The 19426-nt window shown below is 45.8% G+C and overlaps 3 protein-coding genes across 3 annotated transcripts in view; all 3 read right to left on the minus strand.

Moving 5' to 3' along the window:
• The window catches only part of dusp7 (dual specificity phosphatase 7), an 11213-nt gene extending 6172 nt beyond the window's left edge, over window positions 1-5041 (minus strand). The window contains exons 1-2 of the mRNA XM_072666122.1: window positions 4083-5041; window positions 1665-2093 (exon numbers count right to left, since the gene is read on the minus strand). Of these exons, the coding sequence (XP_072522223.1) occupies window positions 1665-2093; window positions 4083-4488 (835 nt within the window). The 5' untranslated portion in view covers window positions 4489-5041. The remainder of the gene's footprint in view (window positions 1-1664; window positions 2094-4082) is intronic.
• The window catches only part of rpl29 (ribosomal protein L29), a 210900-nt gene that overhangs the window by 73412 nt on the left and 118062 nt on the right, over window positions 1-19426 (minus strand). The gene's annotated exons all lie outside the window — the stretch shown is intronic.
• The window catches only part of poc1a (POC1 centriolar protein A), a 31891-nt gene continuing 24326 nt past the window's right edge, over window positions 11862-19426 (minus strand). The window contains exon 9 of the mRNA XM_072665676.1: window positions 11862-12302. Within this exon, the coding sequence (XP_072521777.1) occupies window positions 12204-12302 (99 nt within the window). The 3' untranslated portion in view covers window positions 11862-12203. The remainder of the gene's footprint in view (window positions 12303-19426) is intronic.

Consider the following 19426-nt stretch of genomic DNA (forward strand, 5'->3'; position numbering starts at 1 on the left):
GGCTACAGACGCCTGCTTCCATTCACCTCCACAGTAGAGAGATCAGAGTGGGTCAGTTTCTCTACAGTGGAGCTCAGTTTCACACTGAACCCCCAAACCCGACTCTGACTGAGCTCAGAGATAGGCAGAGAATTCTGAGATATCAGTGGACGTGCCCTTTAACATAACGCGTGTTTAAATGAGCTGATGTGTTTGTCTCAGTGGAGTGGCTCATTCATGCTCATGGTCTCATTCATATTATGGGCACGCAGCTCTGCAATCTGTGGCCTAGATCAGTCACCTCTCTCTAAATCATTCAATCAAACGATCTCACACACTTTCTGACGTGACCACATACTAGTGAAGCCTCATGGAGCTGACAGGCTGATCCTGTAAGCAGCTGTTAGAGGGAGCAGTGCAGCGATCCACAGCGATGACTGCATGTTAATCAATAACTCCACTTCCTGTGTGCTGTTGTTCATTAGGCTGAAAGTCGGACGGCAGTTTTACGGTTCAGTGAGGGCAGCCGTGTTCAGAGTGAGCCGACATTTTCCACCAGTGCTTCTGAACTGAAGCAAACCAGCCTTCAAAGAGCTGTTTACCACGGATAAAAAAGATCCGCTTGAGCATTTAAAAACATGTCATATATTTATGACATGAAAATGAAAATTGTGATAATTCCTATTGTCTATTGTAATTTACTGAATTGAACAGACTGAAAAAAACACATTAAAACATTAAAAGTGCTTTCATTTGTCACACGCTACATTCAGCATTGATCCCAATCTGTTAAACTCAGTAAATAAATAATAATTATGTACTGAAACGTGCAGAAGTGTTTCTCTGTTATTATTTACACAGTGTAATTTGACCAGGGGTGCACTAACTTCTGCATGAGACTGGACATATCACAATATACTGAAATAAACAGCATCATTCCAGAACTCCACTTTCCCTCCATTCTTAAAAATAAAGGCGTGATGCTGCATTTTTAAAATATTTCAAAGTTTAAATATGTAAAAAACTTATATACATCATAATTTTAGTATTTGATGAAAATTTACATATATATATATATATATATATATATATATATATATATATATATATATCTACAGAGTATGGTGTTGTTCCACATGTTCCTCTTCGTATTCCCAGATAATTAGCAGTACTTACTCGTATCCATCCACTATCATTGATCAGTTCACACAGGTAAATCAGGTGAGCTGCTGACAGAACTGATCAGATCTGACCGCTGGCTGGAGGTGTCCAGGTGAACCTAGAACTAAACTCTGTCTATCAGACCAGCTCAGAAGATCCCAGCTACTTCCATCACAATAAGTCTTCATAATTCTACTGTATTTATATTTACATATATTCTAATGATCCATTTGTCTAAAACCTTTGTACACACATTAGGTGAGTTCATACTATACTATACTATATATATATATACATATTATGCTTTATTTAAAATCGTCTGAAGGTGCTGATGTTCGTGCTAAATCATAATACAAATTGTGTGTTTTATTACACTCTTATTACATGTGTGTGTGTGTGTGTGTGTGTGTGTGTGTGTGTAGTAACACATGCAATCACCCATCCAATCCTAAAACACGCCAACAATTTGCTGCACAGGGTAAAAAACTGCACTGTGAAGAAATTCCATGAGGGTGGCCACTTACCAATAAAAGAAATGGCCTCAGGAAAGAACTGTGACAGGTTCTGGCTCCAGTGATCCGAGATGGGAATCTGCTTGTACTTGAATTCCCCGTCATGCTCGAACATGTTGGGCAGGTTGGGAGTTACGTTCAGGATGTACTTGATGTTGTACTTGCCCAAAACGTCCAAGTTGGTGGAGTCTTTGGCACAGCCCAGGTAAAGGTACGGGAGGATCTGGACGGGGAAGGCCGGCTGGTTATTGGGTAACGGGCTGCCCTCGGACTCGGTGGCGCTGCCCGGTTCCCGGTCCGATTCTCCGTCCGAACAATCCGAACTGATCCGTAGTCCTCCCAAGCCCAGAACGGAGGCAGGCGGGGAGCTGCTCGGGCAGGAGCAGTCCAGGTTGGTCTCGCAGTGCTCGGGATATTCCGTCTGAAACTTGTTAAATCCTCCTGAGTAAAATAAACAGTGCGTGGTCAATCAGTGCGGTCAGGAAACCCAGAGAGGCTTATATTAAACACTGAACCCATTTAAACCCATCTGCTTCAAGAGAGCTGCTAATGTGTTTCACACTGAGCCGTAAAACACGGTAAATTTAGGTTTTTTAGTATCTCACATGAAAAAAACATCAACGAAACAGATTATGATGGCGGTAACTGGTCACATGACCAGTCACAAGTCTTTTACTTCAGGCAAAAGTCAGTAAAATATATGAATATACAAATATCTGCCTTACATAATCCATAAACTCTCATTCAGAAGCCTGCAATAACACAGCCCTTTAAAATGCACTGCTTTTGTGACGTCACAAACACCATCACATTTGCAAATACCCGCCCATTCAGAGTGCTTTCTGAACCAGGCTCCATCCACGCCAGCCAATCAGAACAGAGCATTACACATATCATCAGTCGTAAAGGTACAGCCTGTCTGACTCTGCGGGATAAAGAAATGCTGTTATAACTGTGGATAACTGGAGAAAAACATCAAATACAAAGAATATTTAGGATATCTTCCATATATTTAGGTGTTCTTCCATATTCCAACCGAGTTAGCGCAGTAGGGTCTGATGAGTTTAACGCACTACAAAAACTCCCTCCCATTAAGTCAACACACCAAATGATTATAAATACACTGTCCGACGCCTGAGACATTGTTTACCATCGTTTGGCAACAAATATGTGTCTTTAACACGTTTCTAAAAACACATTTCTAAAAGACTATAAAGAAAGCATCCGGTTCCTATCACCAGCACTGTGAGGGAATAGGGGTAGTGGCTAAGAGCCGGTCAGTTTTTCTACAACGCTCCACAATTTCATACTAAACTTTCTCCAAATGTTTTTAACTGAAAAACTGAATTATTGAAAGGGTTTGAGAAAAAAGTGAAATTCCCCTTTAAGTGTTGTAATGAAAACAGCTCATTGACATTGACCAGATGCTGATGTTTAGCTACTTGCTTGTTCTTTTTTAGAAATATTTCCTGTCAGGAAATGTCGAAAAAGACATAATAATCCTGCCTAGAAACTAAAACTGATGTATTTAGCACAGAAGACAGGTTTAATAACCCAGAAAGGAGCTGTGGCTCCCCCTCAGAGCCGCAGCCGTCAGGGCAAATCTGAGCTTTTTGTGAATGGTGGACAGCGCAGCGAGCCGAGCTCGTCAACAGCAGCCTTTTCTAAACTCTCAGGCGTTTTATAAACGAGTATTTCAGCTGCTTTAGAGAGAGGAGAATCTCCCCTAAACTCTACTGCGCTCCTCCTGCTGTTTCTTTACTCTCTCTTCCCTTTTTCATTCATGAAACACGAGTCGCTCCTCTCTCCGCGAACGAAGACAACATGGCGGAGCCATTTTAGGGAAATTTAATTGAAAACATCTTGGTGGCTCGGAGGGTTTGGGTGAAGTTTGCTAGTAGTTTGGAGATGGGATTAAAAGTGTTTAATAAAATAATTAGTGTATAAAATTATAGATTATATTTTGGATATTGAGGATTTAGCTGCTAGCTAGGTAGCCAGATAGCTAGCTAGCGCTGGTGTGTTTGGCTGGGTAGTATGACTTTGGGGTTCGCGGTTTAATTGTGTTTAATTGTGGTGAATAAATTGATTTATTTGGGAAGAAACATGTGAGTATTTTATATTAGTGCGATTTAAATCTTTTTCTGGCTGCTTGTTAATTTTCTCGTCTTTTTTTCAGCGTCGTTTCGAATTGTCCGTTCCACCTTAAATGGTGCGGCAGTTGCATTGAGGCGCCCCGTGGGCGCCTCAATGCAACTGCCGCACCATTTAAGGTGGAACGGACAATTCGAACTTTAGAAGATGAAAACGTTCAAAAACACACACAAACAGCAGAAATCACTCCAAAAACGCACTAAAATAAAGAACTAAATCAAAACGAAATATAACCCACGAAAAAAACTAACTTTTAAACTTCTTAAAAGAAGTTACCTTCCAAATAGTACGCCTTGCAGCCGTCGTCCCGCAGCTTCTGCATGAGCAGCCCCAGCACGGAGCCCGCCGCGCCGTTCTCCGGCCAGTCCGAGGTGGCCTCGTCGTACAGCACCACCGTGTCCGTCTTGCAGCGCTTAGCGAACCGCTCCTTGTCCTCGTTGTTGGGGATGATGGAGCGGATGGGCAGGTTGCCCTTCTTCAAGCGGCGCAGCATCAAGCCCGGGATGGCCAGGTTGATGGCCGACTCGATGTGCGACGACTCGTAGAGCTCGTGCGCGCGGCAGTCGAGCAGCAGCAAGGAGCTCGCCCCGGTCTCGAGCTCGTCCTGCAGCCATTCCACGCTCTTGCTCGCCATGATCGCATGCACGTCCCGGGAGCAGCTCCAGAGGTGGTTGTTTTTCATGGGGGAAAAGGGGGACGGGGGGCTCCGTGCGCGCGGCGAAATGGTGAGGAGGAGGAGGAGGATGATGAGGAAGAAGGGGTTTGTTTTGGGTGGATGCGCAAAAAAAAAAGGAGTAGAAATGAAGGAAATAACGGAGAGGGGAAAAGAGGAGCGAAAATCACGAGATCAAAACGCGTCCCCCCATGCGCGCGCTCGCTTCGGGCTGTCTCCACGCTGCTGGAACGGGGCGTCCATTTGCGAGCACCAGCAGCTCCCTCGCGCGCGCTCTCTCTCTCTCTTTCTGTGTCCCTCACTCTCTCTAGGTCTCTCTCTCACGCTCTCCCCCCACCGCCACCGCCACCCCGCCACCGCGCGACTTCAGCACGCGCGTAGTGTTGTTGTTGTTGTTGTTTTGGGGGGGAGATGGTTTGTTATGGACGCGGCCTGTGAAGCATGGTGGTGGTAGCAGTAGCAGTAGTAGTAGTAGTAGTGGTGGAGGTGGTGGTGGAGGTGGAGGTGGTCGTAGTGCTGAGGGTGGACTCCGCCGCCGTCCTGCTTGTCATTTTCGCCTCGCGCGGTTGACAGGCTGGAATAAAAAAGGTGCACGGAGTTAGAGCACGAGAGGAGGAGGGAGGGAGGAGACTAGGAGGGAGGGGGAGGGGCTTAAACAAGGATGCATTAAAGGGCCCGTATCCTGCACCTCAGCCCTGTTTTTATTATTATTTGTAACGTTTCCACGTGATCAGACATAACCATAACTAAAAGCTTAATGCATTAAATATTACATATATTAAAATGATCAAACTTTTATAAGATACATTAAACACTTTTCCTATATGACATTTATTTTATATAATATTAAATACATCCAGGATCTGTTGCTCACGGCATGAATTTTTAATCAAACTAAAACACAGAATACCAAATTCTAATTAATTTATATTATTAAAGTTGTACTTCATTTTTACTTTATTTTCTTATTTATGGAAGGAAATATTAGTTATTATATACTATCACTATTACATATACATAATATATATAATTTAATATTGAACAATTATTTATTTAATCTTCACACAAATGTTGCAGAAATCAATGTTAGAATTACAATATCACAACATTACGTACTGCCCTATCCTAACTGTAATACCATTAAATCACTGCTATTGGTTGGTGTTCATATCTAATATGAATATTATATTTTTTGCATGTACTGCAGACTGTCAACCCCTATTCTTATAATCATTAATCATTATTATGACTTTAGGGTATTTTATTATTATTTTAAATAATTTACAAGACAACAATTTAATAATGAATAATATAATAACAATAATAATAATAATAATAATAATAATATTGTATTAACAAGGTCAATAATTGTTTAATTACAATAATAATAATTATTGTTATTATTATTATTATTATTAAATATTTTATAGTTAACACAGATTCTAATTGTTTACCTTCTTTTGAAGTCATCTGAAATATTATCTGAATAGCATTAGCAGCGCTGCCGGCTGACGTGAAGAACACTGCTGATGTTCATCTACACTGGCTCCTGGGTGGAGATATCAGGCAGTGAGTGCACAGTTAGCTCTTGAAGGTGATGAAGGTGTTGTGTTGAAAAGGGCGTAAGAATCTGAGACACTTTGACAAGAACCAAACTGTGATGTTCTAGATAATGACTGGGTCAGAACCTCTCCAGAACATCAGGCAGGTCTCGTGGGATGTTCTTGGTATGTAGTGGTCCGTGACCTGGTGACAGGATGATGGGCACCCAAAGCTCACTGATGCTCATAGAGGCCCCGCCCACCTCACAACTTCCAGGACTTCCAGGATCTGCTGCTAACAGAACCTCTTCAAAGTGAGAGGTGTGAGAGTGTCTGTTTGCCGTCAGCTCAGCCGTCTGAGGAAGTTGTGACATGTTGTGAAAGATTCTGCAGCAAATGTGTAAAAAAAAGAGGAACGTCTGATTTCACCACAGCTGCACGGCAGGCCGGGCCGGGCCGGGCCGGGCCGCACACAATGGCCTTTTATGCATCCGCTTGACTTACAGACACTCGGAACTGTCAGTCCTTGTGTTTCCATCCTCTTATCCTATAAAAGCCCCTCCACACACAGTGAGTGACAGCTCTCTCTCTCTCTCTCTCTCTCTCTCAGAATGGAGCTCCTAATAGAGGCCTTCGAGCGTCCGCTAAACAACCCTGAGAGAAAGGAGCCCAAACACAACCTACCATAGTCCGGCTTCCGGTGTTCCTGTGAGCTCCTCCTTTAACCCCTGAATGCTGTCTGTCATGAAGTTACGAGGGAGGAGTGGTGGCTCACAATCCAGCAGCCCATAGTTCAACCCCCCTCTGGGAGGCCATCACACCCTCAGCTTCATCATTTTGGGTCGGTGCTGCTCAGCGGTTTGGTTGGAGCGCTGGGTTATTGATCTCAGGGTTGTGGGTTTGATAGCTGGGTCTCCACTAAGCTGCCCACTGCTCCAGGTGTGTGTGTTCATGGCCATGCAGGATCTTAATGTAGAGCTGCTGGTAACACGGAGATCTCTGGGAGAATTCCAGTTGAAAGAGCGTGGTTGCTACTGGTTTCTTGCTGTTTCCAGTATTGAACTGGATTCTCCAGCTGGTTTATACTGGAAATTCCACACCAGTAGGTTATATCCCCTCTGAGCGGATTCAGCGCTGAGCCCACCGTCCTCATATCCTCCAGCAGAGTACACACAGTTCCCCGCCGGTACACCAGGCCTTGTTCCATCACATGCACACACCTACACTCAGCTACACTCAGCACAGGACTCCGACCAGACAAAGCGAAGCCCTGCTGGAGCTGCTCCCCCTCAGCGCGAGAAGCCTCCCACAGCTCAGGCCATTAGAGACACTCTCTGCGATGGTAATGTCATTTGTGAAGGTGAGCTCTGAAGCGTAATTCAGATGTGCCTGAATGACACTGGGCCGGGGTGTAGTTTCCATACAGCCCACTCCAGCGCTAATCCACCTTCACAGCGCCACCTCCCACGCCTCGCCTGGCATTTCCTCCGCTGTTTCAGCCGGCCTGCGATCCTCAGAGCGATGACTGGAAAATCCATTAACGTGAGAATCCATCACCCCGCAGCCGCCGTGCTTATTCAGCTTCAGCTAGAGCTCGATAGCTACACTGTGGACGAAAGTATTGGGACACCTGCTAATTCATTGTTTCTTCTGAAATCAAAGGTTTTAAAAAGAGTTGTCTCTACTGTCCAGGGAGGCAACTAGAGCTTCACTGAGCTCAGGCTGTTCAGGCCTTATCCCCACCTCATTCCACCACCATCACTCCAGAGAACACAGCTCTTCCACTGCTCCTCAAAACTTCTTCTCTACAGGGACTAGACCAGCTGTGTGTGTGCATTTGCACATCTGTGTCAGCAATGGGTGCAGCTTAAAGTAGCTGAATGTGTTCATGGACATATGGTGTATGCCGGTGTTTCTCTGTGTGCAGTGAAAGGTTAGAGGTCTCTGAGTTAAGGAGTTAAGGAGGAGGAGGTGGTGTTCACATCACGTCTAAAAGGAAGAGTAAAGGCTGAGTCTGCGGGACGTCAGAGATATCACACTCACTTCTCCTTTAAAACTCCTCTCCCTCCACCCCCAAACCTGCACAGGGGCATTTTCCTTTTTTTCGGTGTGGGGGTGTGTTGGGGGTGGTGGAGTTGAAACTGGAAGAGGTTTGAGAGGCGAGTGGAAACATCGTTTGTGCAGCTCATGCGTGGGCTGCTTTGTGCAGAGGGCCACACGGGGAACGGCGAGGCCTGGATTCCCAGACAAACACAAAGCCGATACTCGCTGAGGGAGAGGAAACGGGAAATGAAGCAATGAGCTGTCCAGCCAAGCCTGAGCCGGGCCAGGACAGACAGCGCGGGTCAAACGTTGCGAGAAACAGCCAGTGGCCCCCTGTTCAACTGCCCCCTTTCTTACAGTTCTCTCAGTTCCCCACCCTACAGAACTGCCCCGATCGGCTGGTCTTCCTCCAAAACATGTGAAGCTCCAACACATCTTCTCAACTGCTGCTATTCAAACTCAGTCTAGAACAGTAGAACCCCATTTATGTTCTGTAGTATCAATAGTGGAACCTGTTTACGGTCAATACAGGACTAACAGTAGTGGAACCCTTTTTAGTTTATGGTTTGTGTTATTCAATTTTTTTAAGTTTATTTTTTGACACAGATGACAGAGATGTGAAAATGCACACACAGCTTGTCTAGTCCCTGTAGAGAAGAAGTACTGCCAATAGAATAGGACTCTCTGGAGCAGATCAGCATCATGACCCTATTGGCTCCAAACTGCCTAATAATGCCAGGCGTGGGCTAGAGGGGTATAAAGCCCCCCAGCATTGAGGAGCTGTGGAGCAGTGGAGGAGCTGTGTTCTCTGGAATGATGGTGGAGGAGCTCCATCCAGTACTTTTGGATGGGAGGAGTTGGGGAGTTGGGGATGAACCCTAACCCTAGCAGAGTGTCTTCTTCTCTTGACAGTAGAGACAGTTACTCCAACAGAAGATACTCTTTTTAATACCCATGTTTTTCTGAAGAAACAATGAATAAGCAGGTGTCCCAATACTTTTGTCCATACAATGTGTGTGTCCATTCCTGCTTGCCTGAGTGATGACACCTGCTGGCACAGTTGCAAAGACCAGTCAGGCACACTTCCACGTTCTCCAGCAGAACAGAAAGAAAGCTGGTTTCAAGTACCAACCCCCCCCCCCTCGCCCGTTCCCCCGCCCGTTCCCCGTCCCCCTTCAAAACTCTTTTGAAAGTAAATAATGAGGAGGCAAATTAGAGGCTAACCAAACAGACAGAACAAAGCCCCGGGATCACGGCGGCGTGGGGCCGAACTCCAACACGCTGCTCCTCAGAAACAAAGGCAGCGGCTCAGAGTGGAGTTCAGGGGAAAACGGATCCAGATGTTATCTCCATAAAAGGAGGGGGTGGAGGAGGGGGGGCGGCCTTGTGGGCCACACATGTGCGGCATTAGTCGGAATATTTTCATGAGGAATTTCTTTCTCTGGGTCGTTCCACAACACGCGTCCTGAAGAGCACTGCACAAAAATACACCCCACTACTGACACCAGTACCTTTACGGCACCTTCAGGGGGGGCGGAGCCTCCATACAGGACCTCTAGCACAGCTGCTTAAAGGGGAACTCTTTCTAAAATTCTCTGCATAATTAATCAGATGAACAGAGTCAGTCAGAGTGGAGGTTTGGGGGGTTTGGGGGGTTCGGTGTGAAACGCTGGGTTCTAGATAAGCTCCCCAGTCAGAGCTGTGGTTCTACAGTGGAGGTTCTAGATAAGCTCCCCCAGTCAGAGCTGTGGTTTACAGTGGAGGTTCTAGATAAGCTCCCCCAGTCAGAGCTGTGGTTCTACAGTGGAGGTTCTAGATAAGCTCCCCCAGTCAGAGCTGTGGTTCTACAGTGGAGGTGAAGGGAAGCAGACGTCTGCAGCTCTAATAAAAGCTCCTCACAGAAAGTTCTTCACCTAATGGTGATGAAGACGCTGCCTGATGCCTGAGACACGGTTCTGATGCTAGGCTAATGTTGCTAACAAACACTGGACGTGGACGGTCACCAATCTCATCTCTGTGAACACAGACCTTATTGATCTAAAGAGGATCTGGTTCTGGAGTCCTGAGAGACGAGGGGAGAGACAAGCGCTTTTGGGGGCGTGTTTCCAGAGAAGAGAGATCGGTGTTTGTTAGCAGTGTTAGCCTAGCATCTCCTCAGAAGCCCATCGTGTCTCAGCGAATCGCTGATCACTAGAGGCCAGTCTGCGGGACTGTGGACGCTGTGAGGAGCACAAAGCCTGTCCAGTGTGGCCAGGCGGCTCAGACAGGAAGGAAGAGAGTGAGCCCGGAGTGAGTTTTCCTCCCTTCCCCCTTTATTTTCCATGAGCATGAAGTTGCGGCTGCACTTGCCGGCCCAGGCCCAGCGCATACTCTGCGGCTTCCAGGCACACACAACCCCCCGCCCCCCCTCCAGGGATCAAACACGACACGCCAGAGCTCTCGCCGAAGCTGCAGTGAGGTCATGCATCTGGCAGCCAACATGACAACAAACCCCAGAGCTGCTCTCTCTCTCCCTCCCTCGCGCTCTCTCTCTCTCTCGCTCGCGCTCTCTCGTCGGACCCTCTCGTCGGACCTGTGTTCTGAGAGAACAGTTCTGTGTTCTGCTCACAGTTCAAATCTGAATTGATTAGAAAGTGGAACATTTACACCAACCAGCCCTGAGACACACACCCAAACACAGACAGAATAAACGAGGCAGACCGGCTGAAACGAAGCTTCAGGAGTGGGAATGAACTTAAACACACTGCAGAACTGCATTTTGGGAAAAGTTCCTAAAAAAAGGCCTCGATCAAAAAAACAGAAAGTCGAGGGGCTGTAGACTCACAACAGCGACGTCAGCAAACCTATAATCACTGCTATTCTTTACAAATAATAAAAACTTAATAAATAATATAAAATAAAAGTTTTTATCTACTTTTTTTTATCAATAGTATTTATTTATTTATTTAATCTACAAACATGTTCACACACTCTTTGTAGTATTTGGGGTAATCATTTGTAATATATGGGGTAATGCGCTGAGAGGGCGGAGTTTCGCTGATATTGAGGGTGGAGCTCCTCTTAATGGTCTTCTCTTAACCTTGATGACAGACGTCCCCCACCCTCGCCTCCGGCTGCCTCTACATTGGGGACAGTGGTGTAACAGTGTTGTGCATTTGATACCTGGGTCGGCTAAGATGCCACTAAGCTAGGCCCTTAACCCTTTCTGCTCCAGGGGGCGCTGTGGCATGGCTGATCCTGTGCTCTGGGCTAAGTTCTGAAGGGCTACAGAAAAAAACAATGAAATTAAAGAAATTAATTAAGATTTTTTAATGGAATATTTGAGAACCTATGAAGTTTGTGAATCAGGCTCCTGGTTCATGAATCGGGCCCCTGGTTTGTGAATCAGGCCCCTGGTTTGTGAATCTGGTCGCTGGTTCCGCTCCGCCCTGGTGCTGAAGAAGGCCGCTGGTTCTTGTCGGTCTGTGCTGTTAGCCGTGTCAGCCAACTAACAGCTTACAGTAAGTGTTGCCGTGCAGCTAACGCTGCGCTGCTGTTCTACATCAGTGTGGTAGGACTCATTAACTTCAAAGCAGACAGAGGAGCTTTGTGTTGCCCAGATGTTTGACTACATTCTAAACAGCAAAGAGGCAAAGAGGCCTTAAAGAACCCCACTCCTGACGTCTCCTCCAGCCAGAGAGTTCAGGTCAGGGCTCAGGAACCCTGTAAACAGATGTTTATCATAAAGCACACGGAGCTCTCGTTTATATTAATTCATTCATTTAATTCAAAGTGGAAGCAGTTTAGCTCCGCCCACTCACACTAAAGTTAAGTCAGGGCTGCTTTCCAATAACATACAAATAAATATAAATATATATCAGAAAACTGGGCCCATCAGAACTTTAGACCTGCGGGTCATGAGGATGAGGATATTGCTGATATTACCTAATCAATCAATCTCTGTGGGTCTGAGACCCTTTCCCCAGCGAGGCTGAGTCTCGCTCTATGGAAGTGAATGTGAGAAGTAGCCGAGGCTCCAGCAGAGGGTCAGGTCAGTCCAGAGAGACGATAAATATGAGCAGAGGAGAAACAGAGAGAGAGAGAGTAAAGGAGTGGACGGCCCGTCGGTCCAGCCCTTGGGGAGCCGCCCTGCTCTCTGGGTCAGTTCTGGAGCTGCAGGCTGATCTCCCGCTGGTTAACGATGCACTCCTTCAGCTTATTCTCCGCCAGCGTCAACCTCTGCTCCAACATACCCACCGTCTACAGAGAGAGAGAGAGAGAGAGAGAGAGAGAGAGAGAGAGAGAGAGAGAGACAGAGAGAGAGAGAGAGAGAGACAGAGAGAGAGAGAGAGAGAGAGAGAGAGAGAGAGAATGTATTATATGTGTTGTGATGTTTATTATAGCTGGTATCTCTATCAGTCTGGCTGTTTGTGGATGGAGCACTTTACACCCCCCCCCAATTATCTACTGATCTGCACCTTGTCAACAAACTACCCACTGAAACTCAACAGGGTTTGGATTGGGCTTAGGAGCAGGTTTAGGTTTTAGGGGAAAACTATAGTGAATAGATAATTAGCTGAATGTAAATTATATTATTTAATACATTATCTTTTCCACTACTGCATTATTATTTACTGTCATTGTCGTCGTTACTGTCATCCTTCTTCTTCTTAATGTTGTTGTTTATTGTTGTTTATTGTTTCATTATTGATGTTTTTATTGATGTTTTGTGCCTCCTGCTGTTTTAATTCTATCATCATGTTTAGTGGTGTGTAATAATCCAGCATCACTGGAATGTATGAATGTGTCTATTTCGGCTGACCCCAAACAGACGCGCTGTTCTCCTCCCACACGGCTGATCACGGAGGAGGAGTCCGAGCCCCCGCCCCCTCACCCTCACCCTGAACACCACAGCCTCTGTGTGGGGCGGAAACGCAGCAGCTCCCCCCGGAAAGGGGGATGGGGCGAAGGGCTGGTGCCAGGGCCGGCGTGGCGTGGCAGGCCCGGCTCTGAGGCACGTCATGAGGGAACGAGCCGGCGCCGTAACCATGCTGACCTTTAAGCACCACGGGGGCAGCAGCTCTGCCATTCACAACAATACGGTTCTTGAGGCAGAACCGACCAACACAGAGCGTACAGACACAGCCAGCATCAGCGTTCCCTACATCATTCAAATACGACCAATCAGCTGCGGGTTTACCTGTGTGACCTATCAGACCTCTCTCAGTGGGTGTGAACGCTACACAAACCAGGGCTGCGACTCAGCAGTGCGTCACTGTCCGCTCCGATCCGGACCTGAAGAACCGAGCTACAAACAAACACCCCCCGAGCGCCGGTCCTGCAGAGTAGCCCAGCCGAAGCGTTCTGCCTGTGAATCCTCAGAGCGTCCACAAATTACTGGATGTGCTCCAGAGCTGACGAGAAACTAATAACAACTACAAGACTGCCATCATTAGAGCGCTACTGAACGGTCACAGTGGGAGGACGAACCCAGCGCATAATTACAGCAGAATACAGGCTGCAGCAGAACAGCCAGAGACAGACAGACGAGGTGTGTGTCATTCCAGGTCCTGTTTTATTAAAACTGTCATTAACAGAACGCTGCAGAATTTCAATCAGCTGTTCATGAAACACATGAACTGATTAAATACTCTGCAGCTCTAATCCTCTGATCAGGGTACATTTTACAGGTTTAAATAAACAAACATACAAAAACGTTTTTATAATAAACTGACTGGAGTTTTTTATTTCCACCAAAAAATTATTGAAATGTGTCGCTGATTCATATTTCACACAGTAAAACTGCAGCTTACCAAATTTAGTTCTAGTCTAGAGTTTAAACAAATACAAATACTAAGACCAAGATGAGTCAGAGTACAGATACTAAGACCAAGACTAGTCAGAGTACAAATACTAAGACCAAGACTAGTCAGAGTACAAATACTAAGACCAAGACTAGTCAGAGTACAAATACTAAGACCAAGACTAGTCAGAGTACAAATACGAAGACCAAGACTAGTCCGAGTACAAATACTAAGACCAAGACTAGTCCGAGTACAAATACTAAGACCAAGACTAGTCCGAGTACAAATACGAAGACCAAGACTAGTCCGAGTACAAATACTAAGACCAAGACTAGTCCGAGTACAAATACGAAGACCAAGACTAGTCCGAGTACAAATACTAAGACCAAGACTAGTCAGAGTACAAATACGAAGACCAAGACTAGTCCGAGTACAAATACTAAGACCAAGACTAGTCAGAGTACAAATACTAAGACCAAGACTAGTCAGAGTACAAATACGAAGACCAAGACTAGTCCGAGTACAAATACTAAGACCAAGACTAGTCAGAGTACAAATACTAAGACCAAGACTAGTCAGAGTACAAATACGAAGACCAAGACTAGTCCGAGTACAAATACTAAGACCAAGACTAGTCAGAGGTCAAATATTAAGACCAAGACTAGTCCGAGTACAAATACTAAGACCAAGACTAGTCCGAGTACAAATACTAAGACCAAGACTAGTCAGAGTACAAATATTAAGACCAAGACTAGTCAGAGTACAAATACGAAGACCAAGACTAGTCCGAGTACAAATACTAAGACCAAGACTAGTCAGAGTACAAATACTAAGACCAAGACTAGTCAGAGTACAAATACGAAGACCAAGACTAGTCCGAGTACAAATACTAAGACCAAGACTAGTCAGAGGTCAAATATTAAGACCAAGACTAGTCCGAGTACAAATACTAAGACCAAGACTAGTCCGAGTACAAATACTAAGACCAAGACTAGTCAGAGTACAAATATTAAGACCAAGACTAGTCAGAGTACAAATACGAAGACCAAGACTAGTCCGAGTACAAATACTAAGACCAAGACTAGTCAGAGTACAAATACTAAGACCAAGATGAGTCTGAGTACAAATACTAAGACCAAGATGAGTCTGAGTACAAATACTAAGACCAAGACTAGTCAGAGTACAAATACTACGGAGTTGGAGACGAGTCTGAGCACAACCACAACAAACATAACGGGGTTGTTATTCATGGCTGGTGAGATGTTTGTTGCAGTAGCTGCACAGTGCTGCAGTGTTCTCCCGTGGCCGGGCGCTCGTCCCTGCTCCTACCACGCCGAACTCCGCTGAGGAAGGCTCTTTGTGCGAGGCTCTGGGCCGGCATGACCTGGAGGTGACCCTTGTTCCCGGAATCTGTTGCCCAAAATCCGAGAATCCGCAGCCGCAAAGTGTGGGCGAGATGGAGACGTGGGGGACCGGCGCTCTATAAACAGGCGTCCTGAGCCGGCCCTCGGGGTTCGAGACACGGGAGCTGCAGCTCGATAACATCTGCTGCAGTTTCACGCTGGAGGGACTGGGTTTCGCGTTTCCTTCCTGCGCCGGTGTGCCTTTCCGATCGATCCTTGCGAGGTGGGGCTGATCTGAGAGCCGGTTTTAGACTCTGGGACGGCGAGCTCGGGGGCATAGAGAGTCTTCGGTAGGTGATGGGATAAAAATAGCACACCCTGGAAGTCATTATTGGAGTTATTTGTGCTGCTGCTGAAATACACCTGACAGATAAAGCAATGTTGGACGCGTTTGATTGCACACTGGATGGTCCAGTCCGGGTAACAGGCTCGGTATCGCCTTCCGATCACACGGAGGACATCTAAAAATGCTCTAATGCTGCCTGATTTTCAACATACCCTCAAGGGTCTTGGGGAAGCTGAGCAGCTGTGTTCCACGGCTATCTTGGCACAATCGACTGCATGTGCACTGGGACTGTTCCCTACAACTGCAAGCAGGCCCACAAAGCGTCAGTGAGCCAATCACAGCCGTGAACAACTTCCTAAAGCTTATGGTACGCCAGGGTTTGTTCAGTGTGATTAAGGCCAGGAACATACTTCAATAATCGCTGTGTTAAAGAACGCATCACAGATCAATTCACAACACAACGCAAGCTGCATTCTGAGTGCAACAACAAGGGGGCGCTACAGCAACAGCCAACACTGGCATGCTTCCCCCCACCCCCAACAGCAGTCCGTGGAGTGTCTCGTTATACTGATCCACTCAGTAACATCAGCACTCAGTCCTCTACGTCCACATCTTTACACACACGCCGACCGGTCCTCTAGCGCCCCCTTGTGTACTGGATGTTTGAACTGCCACAGTCATTTGCGGTTGTGTACTTGTGTTGAGTATGGTTTTAGTCCCACTCTCTCCATTTCCTTGGTCTTAAACTTTTTAGGCTCATTTTACAGCAAAATGTAAAGATTTCACCAAGATCAAACTAGCAGCCCTGTGGGACGTTCCTTATACACCAGCCTGCATCTTCTCAGAACTCTGGTAGAACAGTGTCTCAGGCATCAGGCAGCGTCTTCATCACCATTAGGTGAAGAACTTTCTGTGAGGAGCTTTTATTAGAGCTTCAGACATCTGCTTCCCTTCACCTCCACTGTAGAACCACAGCTCTGACTGGGGGAGGTTATCTAGAACCTCCACTGTAGAACTCCAGCTCTGACTGGGGGAGATTATCTAGAACCTCCACTGTAGAACTCCAGCTCTGACTGGGGGAGCTTATCTAGAACCTCCACTGTAGAACTCCAGCTCTGACTGGGGGAGCTTATCTAGAACCTCCACTGTAGAACTCCAGCTCTGACTGGGGAAGCTTATCTAGAACCGAGCGCTTCACACCAAACGAGTCCAAATGAGTCTGTTCTTAACTGTTCAATCATGCAGAGAATTGTTGGAGAATTCAGTGGAATTGCTCTTCAAGTTGGTGGTCTACACGGCGGCTCCAAGAAAGACTGAATAGGCTCTTTTCTTTCTTACTGAGCCTTCGAGAGCTTTGTTAACATTTTCCCCCTTGCTTCTTAATTTGCTCTGTAAAATCCATATTATGGGGTCATTAAAGCCTATCCAGCTCTATTTTTGTTACGCTGGCAGCTCGATATGCTGCCTGCTGCCGCCGTGGGTATTTCCAATTTGCCGGCTGGCGCGCGACTTCTGAGATCATTTTAATAAGTTGGCCTATTAAAAACGTTTGTCGCTGTTCTTAAAGGTTCTGTTTCTCATAATAAAGATGATAATCTGAGGGACGAGGGGGACAGAGGCTTGTTTATAGCCTCCTGTGGCGGGAGGCAGCGAGACGGAGAGAGGGGCTGTGGGGAGAGCGATGACGAGCTAGCGCAGCACATTCCCTCTGTTTTAGGTTCAAATCTGAATTATTCATGACTGCCTCTCAGCTACTGGATTTTTTTGAAAGCGATGTTGCCAGAGCTCGGTCTGTTAATCGTACATCAGCAGACATGCGCCGGCTCAAATTATCATGAGTAAGAAGCAGATTAAAAAAACACTGCCGCTGCACCCCTTCAGTACAGAAAGGGTCACGACCGAGACCTCACCTGCAGTGAGCGTGTTTTGGTCCTAATTTGCAGAAAACATTAATCTAATGTATATTTTACAGCATCCACACTCTGAGCAAACGACCCTGAGGTCACCGTGCCCAACGCCAGGGGTGGGCTAGAGGGTATAAAGCCCCCCAGAATTGAGCTGTGGGGGTCTCTAGAGTAATGGAGTTTTTTCCAGTACTTTTACATCAGTACAACATCAGGACCTGACCTCACTGATGCTCTCACTCTCATGTGGTTAACAGCAATCAAATCTTTCTCACAGCAATGTTCCAACATTTAGTTGAGTAGAGGCTGTAACTGTGTGCTATTTGAGGAAATAATGTTTTAAATAAGCAAATGTACCCAACATTCTCCCACAGAACGATTCACCTACATAAAATCACTTTTAAAATGTGCCGGAATAGTTTTAATCATTTTATAATAAAGTTATAACAACCATAAACGTATGATATATATATATATATATATATATATATATATATATATATATATATATATATATGACATATTATTAATATATTACATATTTAGACCAGATTTAACATGTTTTCACAAGGCTCTGTTTTGCAGTGCTCCCACCCAAGACAAAAAGTCAAAATTTAAAAAACAGAAATAAATGGGGAAAAAAATATTTTTTATTACATTTCACTACATTTTATTGCTACAAATCTTTAAAATCCTAAAAGAAAAAAAAACAAAGTTATATATGATGGAAAAAATATTTTCATTGGCTAAGGCTATAGGGGACAGGTCCGGTGGGCCAAATCAAACATCAGCAGGGTCAACTGTGTGTGATGAAATGCTGAGTAGATGAGTTTAATTAAATGTATTTTTTTATATATATTTCTATTCACGTACAAACAGCTTCTACCATTTTCTTTAAAAAAAAACACTCCAGTGTGACCAAAAACTCCCTTTAATGCCTGTCTCATAAAACCTCACTTTCAGCCACGTGTCTCGACTAACGTGATGAATCTCTTCAGATTTCCAGACAAAGGAAATTCCAGATCTGGGTATGAATGGGTTAGTGGGTTAAACGAACCTCAAAGCAGTGCTGATTGATTAGCTCTCTTCATTTTAAGCTTACTTGGAATTTCTGTTTTTCATCATCACGCAGACCCGCGTCCAGCCGGAACACAGGGGACAGGCCGGCGTATGAAAGGCGGGGACGGGCCGAGGTCGACGGGGCAGCCTCCTGAAAGGGGAAAGGTTAGCATTCCTTGTGTGGAAGCTGTGGGCTGGAATTTCGATAAACGATCCCACACAACCAGGGGCCCCTCTCGGTTGGCCCCCATCAAGGCCAGAGCTCTTTACCACATGCCACAGGAACAGCGGCGGGACGCGGGGGGCTCCTCTGCAACGGAAACCAGATGCTAAACGAAGGCCGCACAGGCGGCAATGCCACTGGCAACATCCGGCTCAGGGACTGTCCACAGACGAGCAGACGCTTGACCTTGGGGGTTCTAAAGCAGACCCCAAGATCACGCAAGGTCAGTGAGTGTTCCTCAAACATCAGCTCCTCTGCTCCGGAGATCTGATCTGGATTAAAGTGTCCATCCTCTCAGACGACTCGGCAAAGACGAGCTTAAATAAGTGTGAAGTTCATAACAGAGGTCTTCAACTGACGGACCCAGCAGTGGACCGAACCCAGCACCATGATCAGAGTATGTAAAAGCCACTGTGGTTCTTCCACTTGGGTTCTCTAGGCATGAACCATGAGGCTTCTTGATCCTCTTATAGGAGTATCTAATATGTCTCATTATTAGACTTAAAAATCATTTTCTTTCAAACAACCCATAAACCTTAGAGAAGCAGCTCACCTAGCTCACAGTGTGGGTTCGAGTTAGGATCAGTTTTAAGGTTTATGTCCAGATAAGGGTTAAAGTTAGGATCAGGTTTAGGAAAAGGTGCATGTTTTGGGTTGAGATTAAAGCTAGACTGTGATCAGGTTTAAGGTTAGGTTTATGTTTTA

This window comes from Salminus brasiliensis, chromosome 21 (genome assembly GCF_030463535.1).
Source record: "Salminus brasiliensis chromosome 21, fSalBra1.hap2, whole genome shotgun sequence".
NCBI lineage: Eukaryota > Metazoa > Chordata > Actinopteri > Characiformes > Bryconidae > Salminus > Salminus brasiliensis.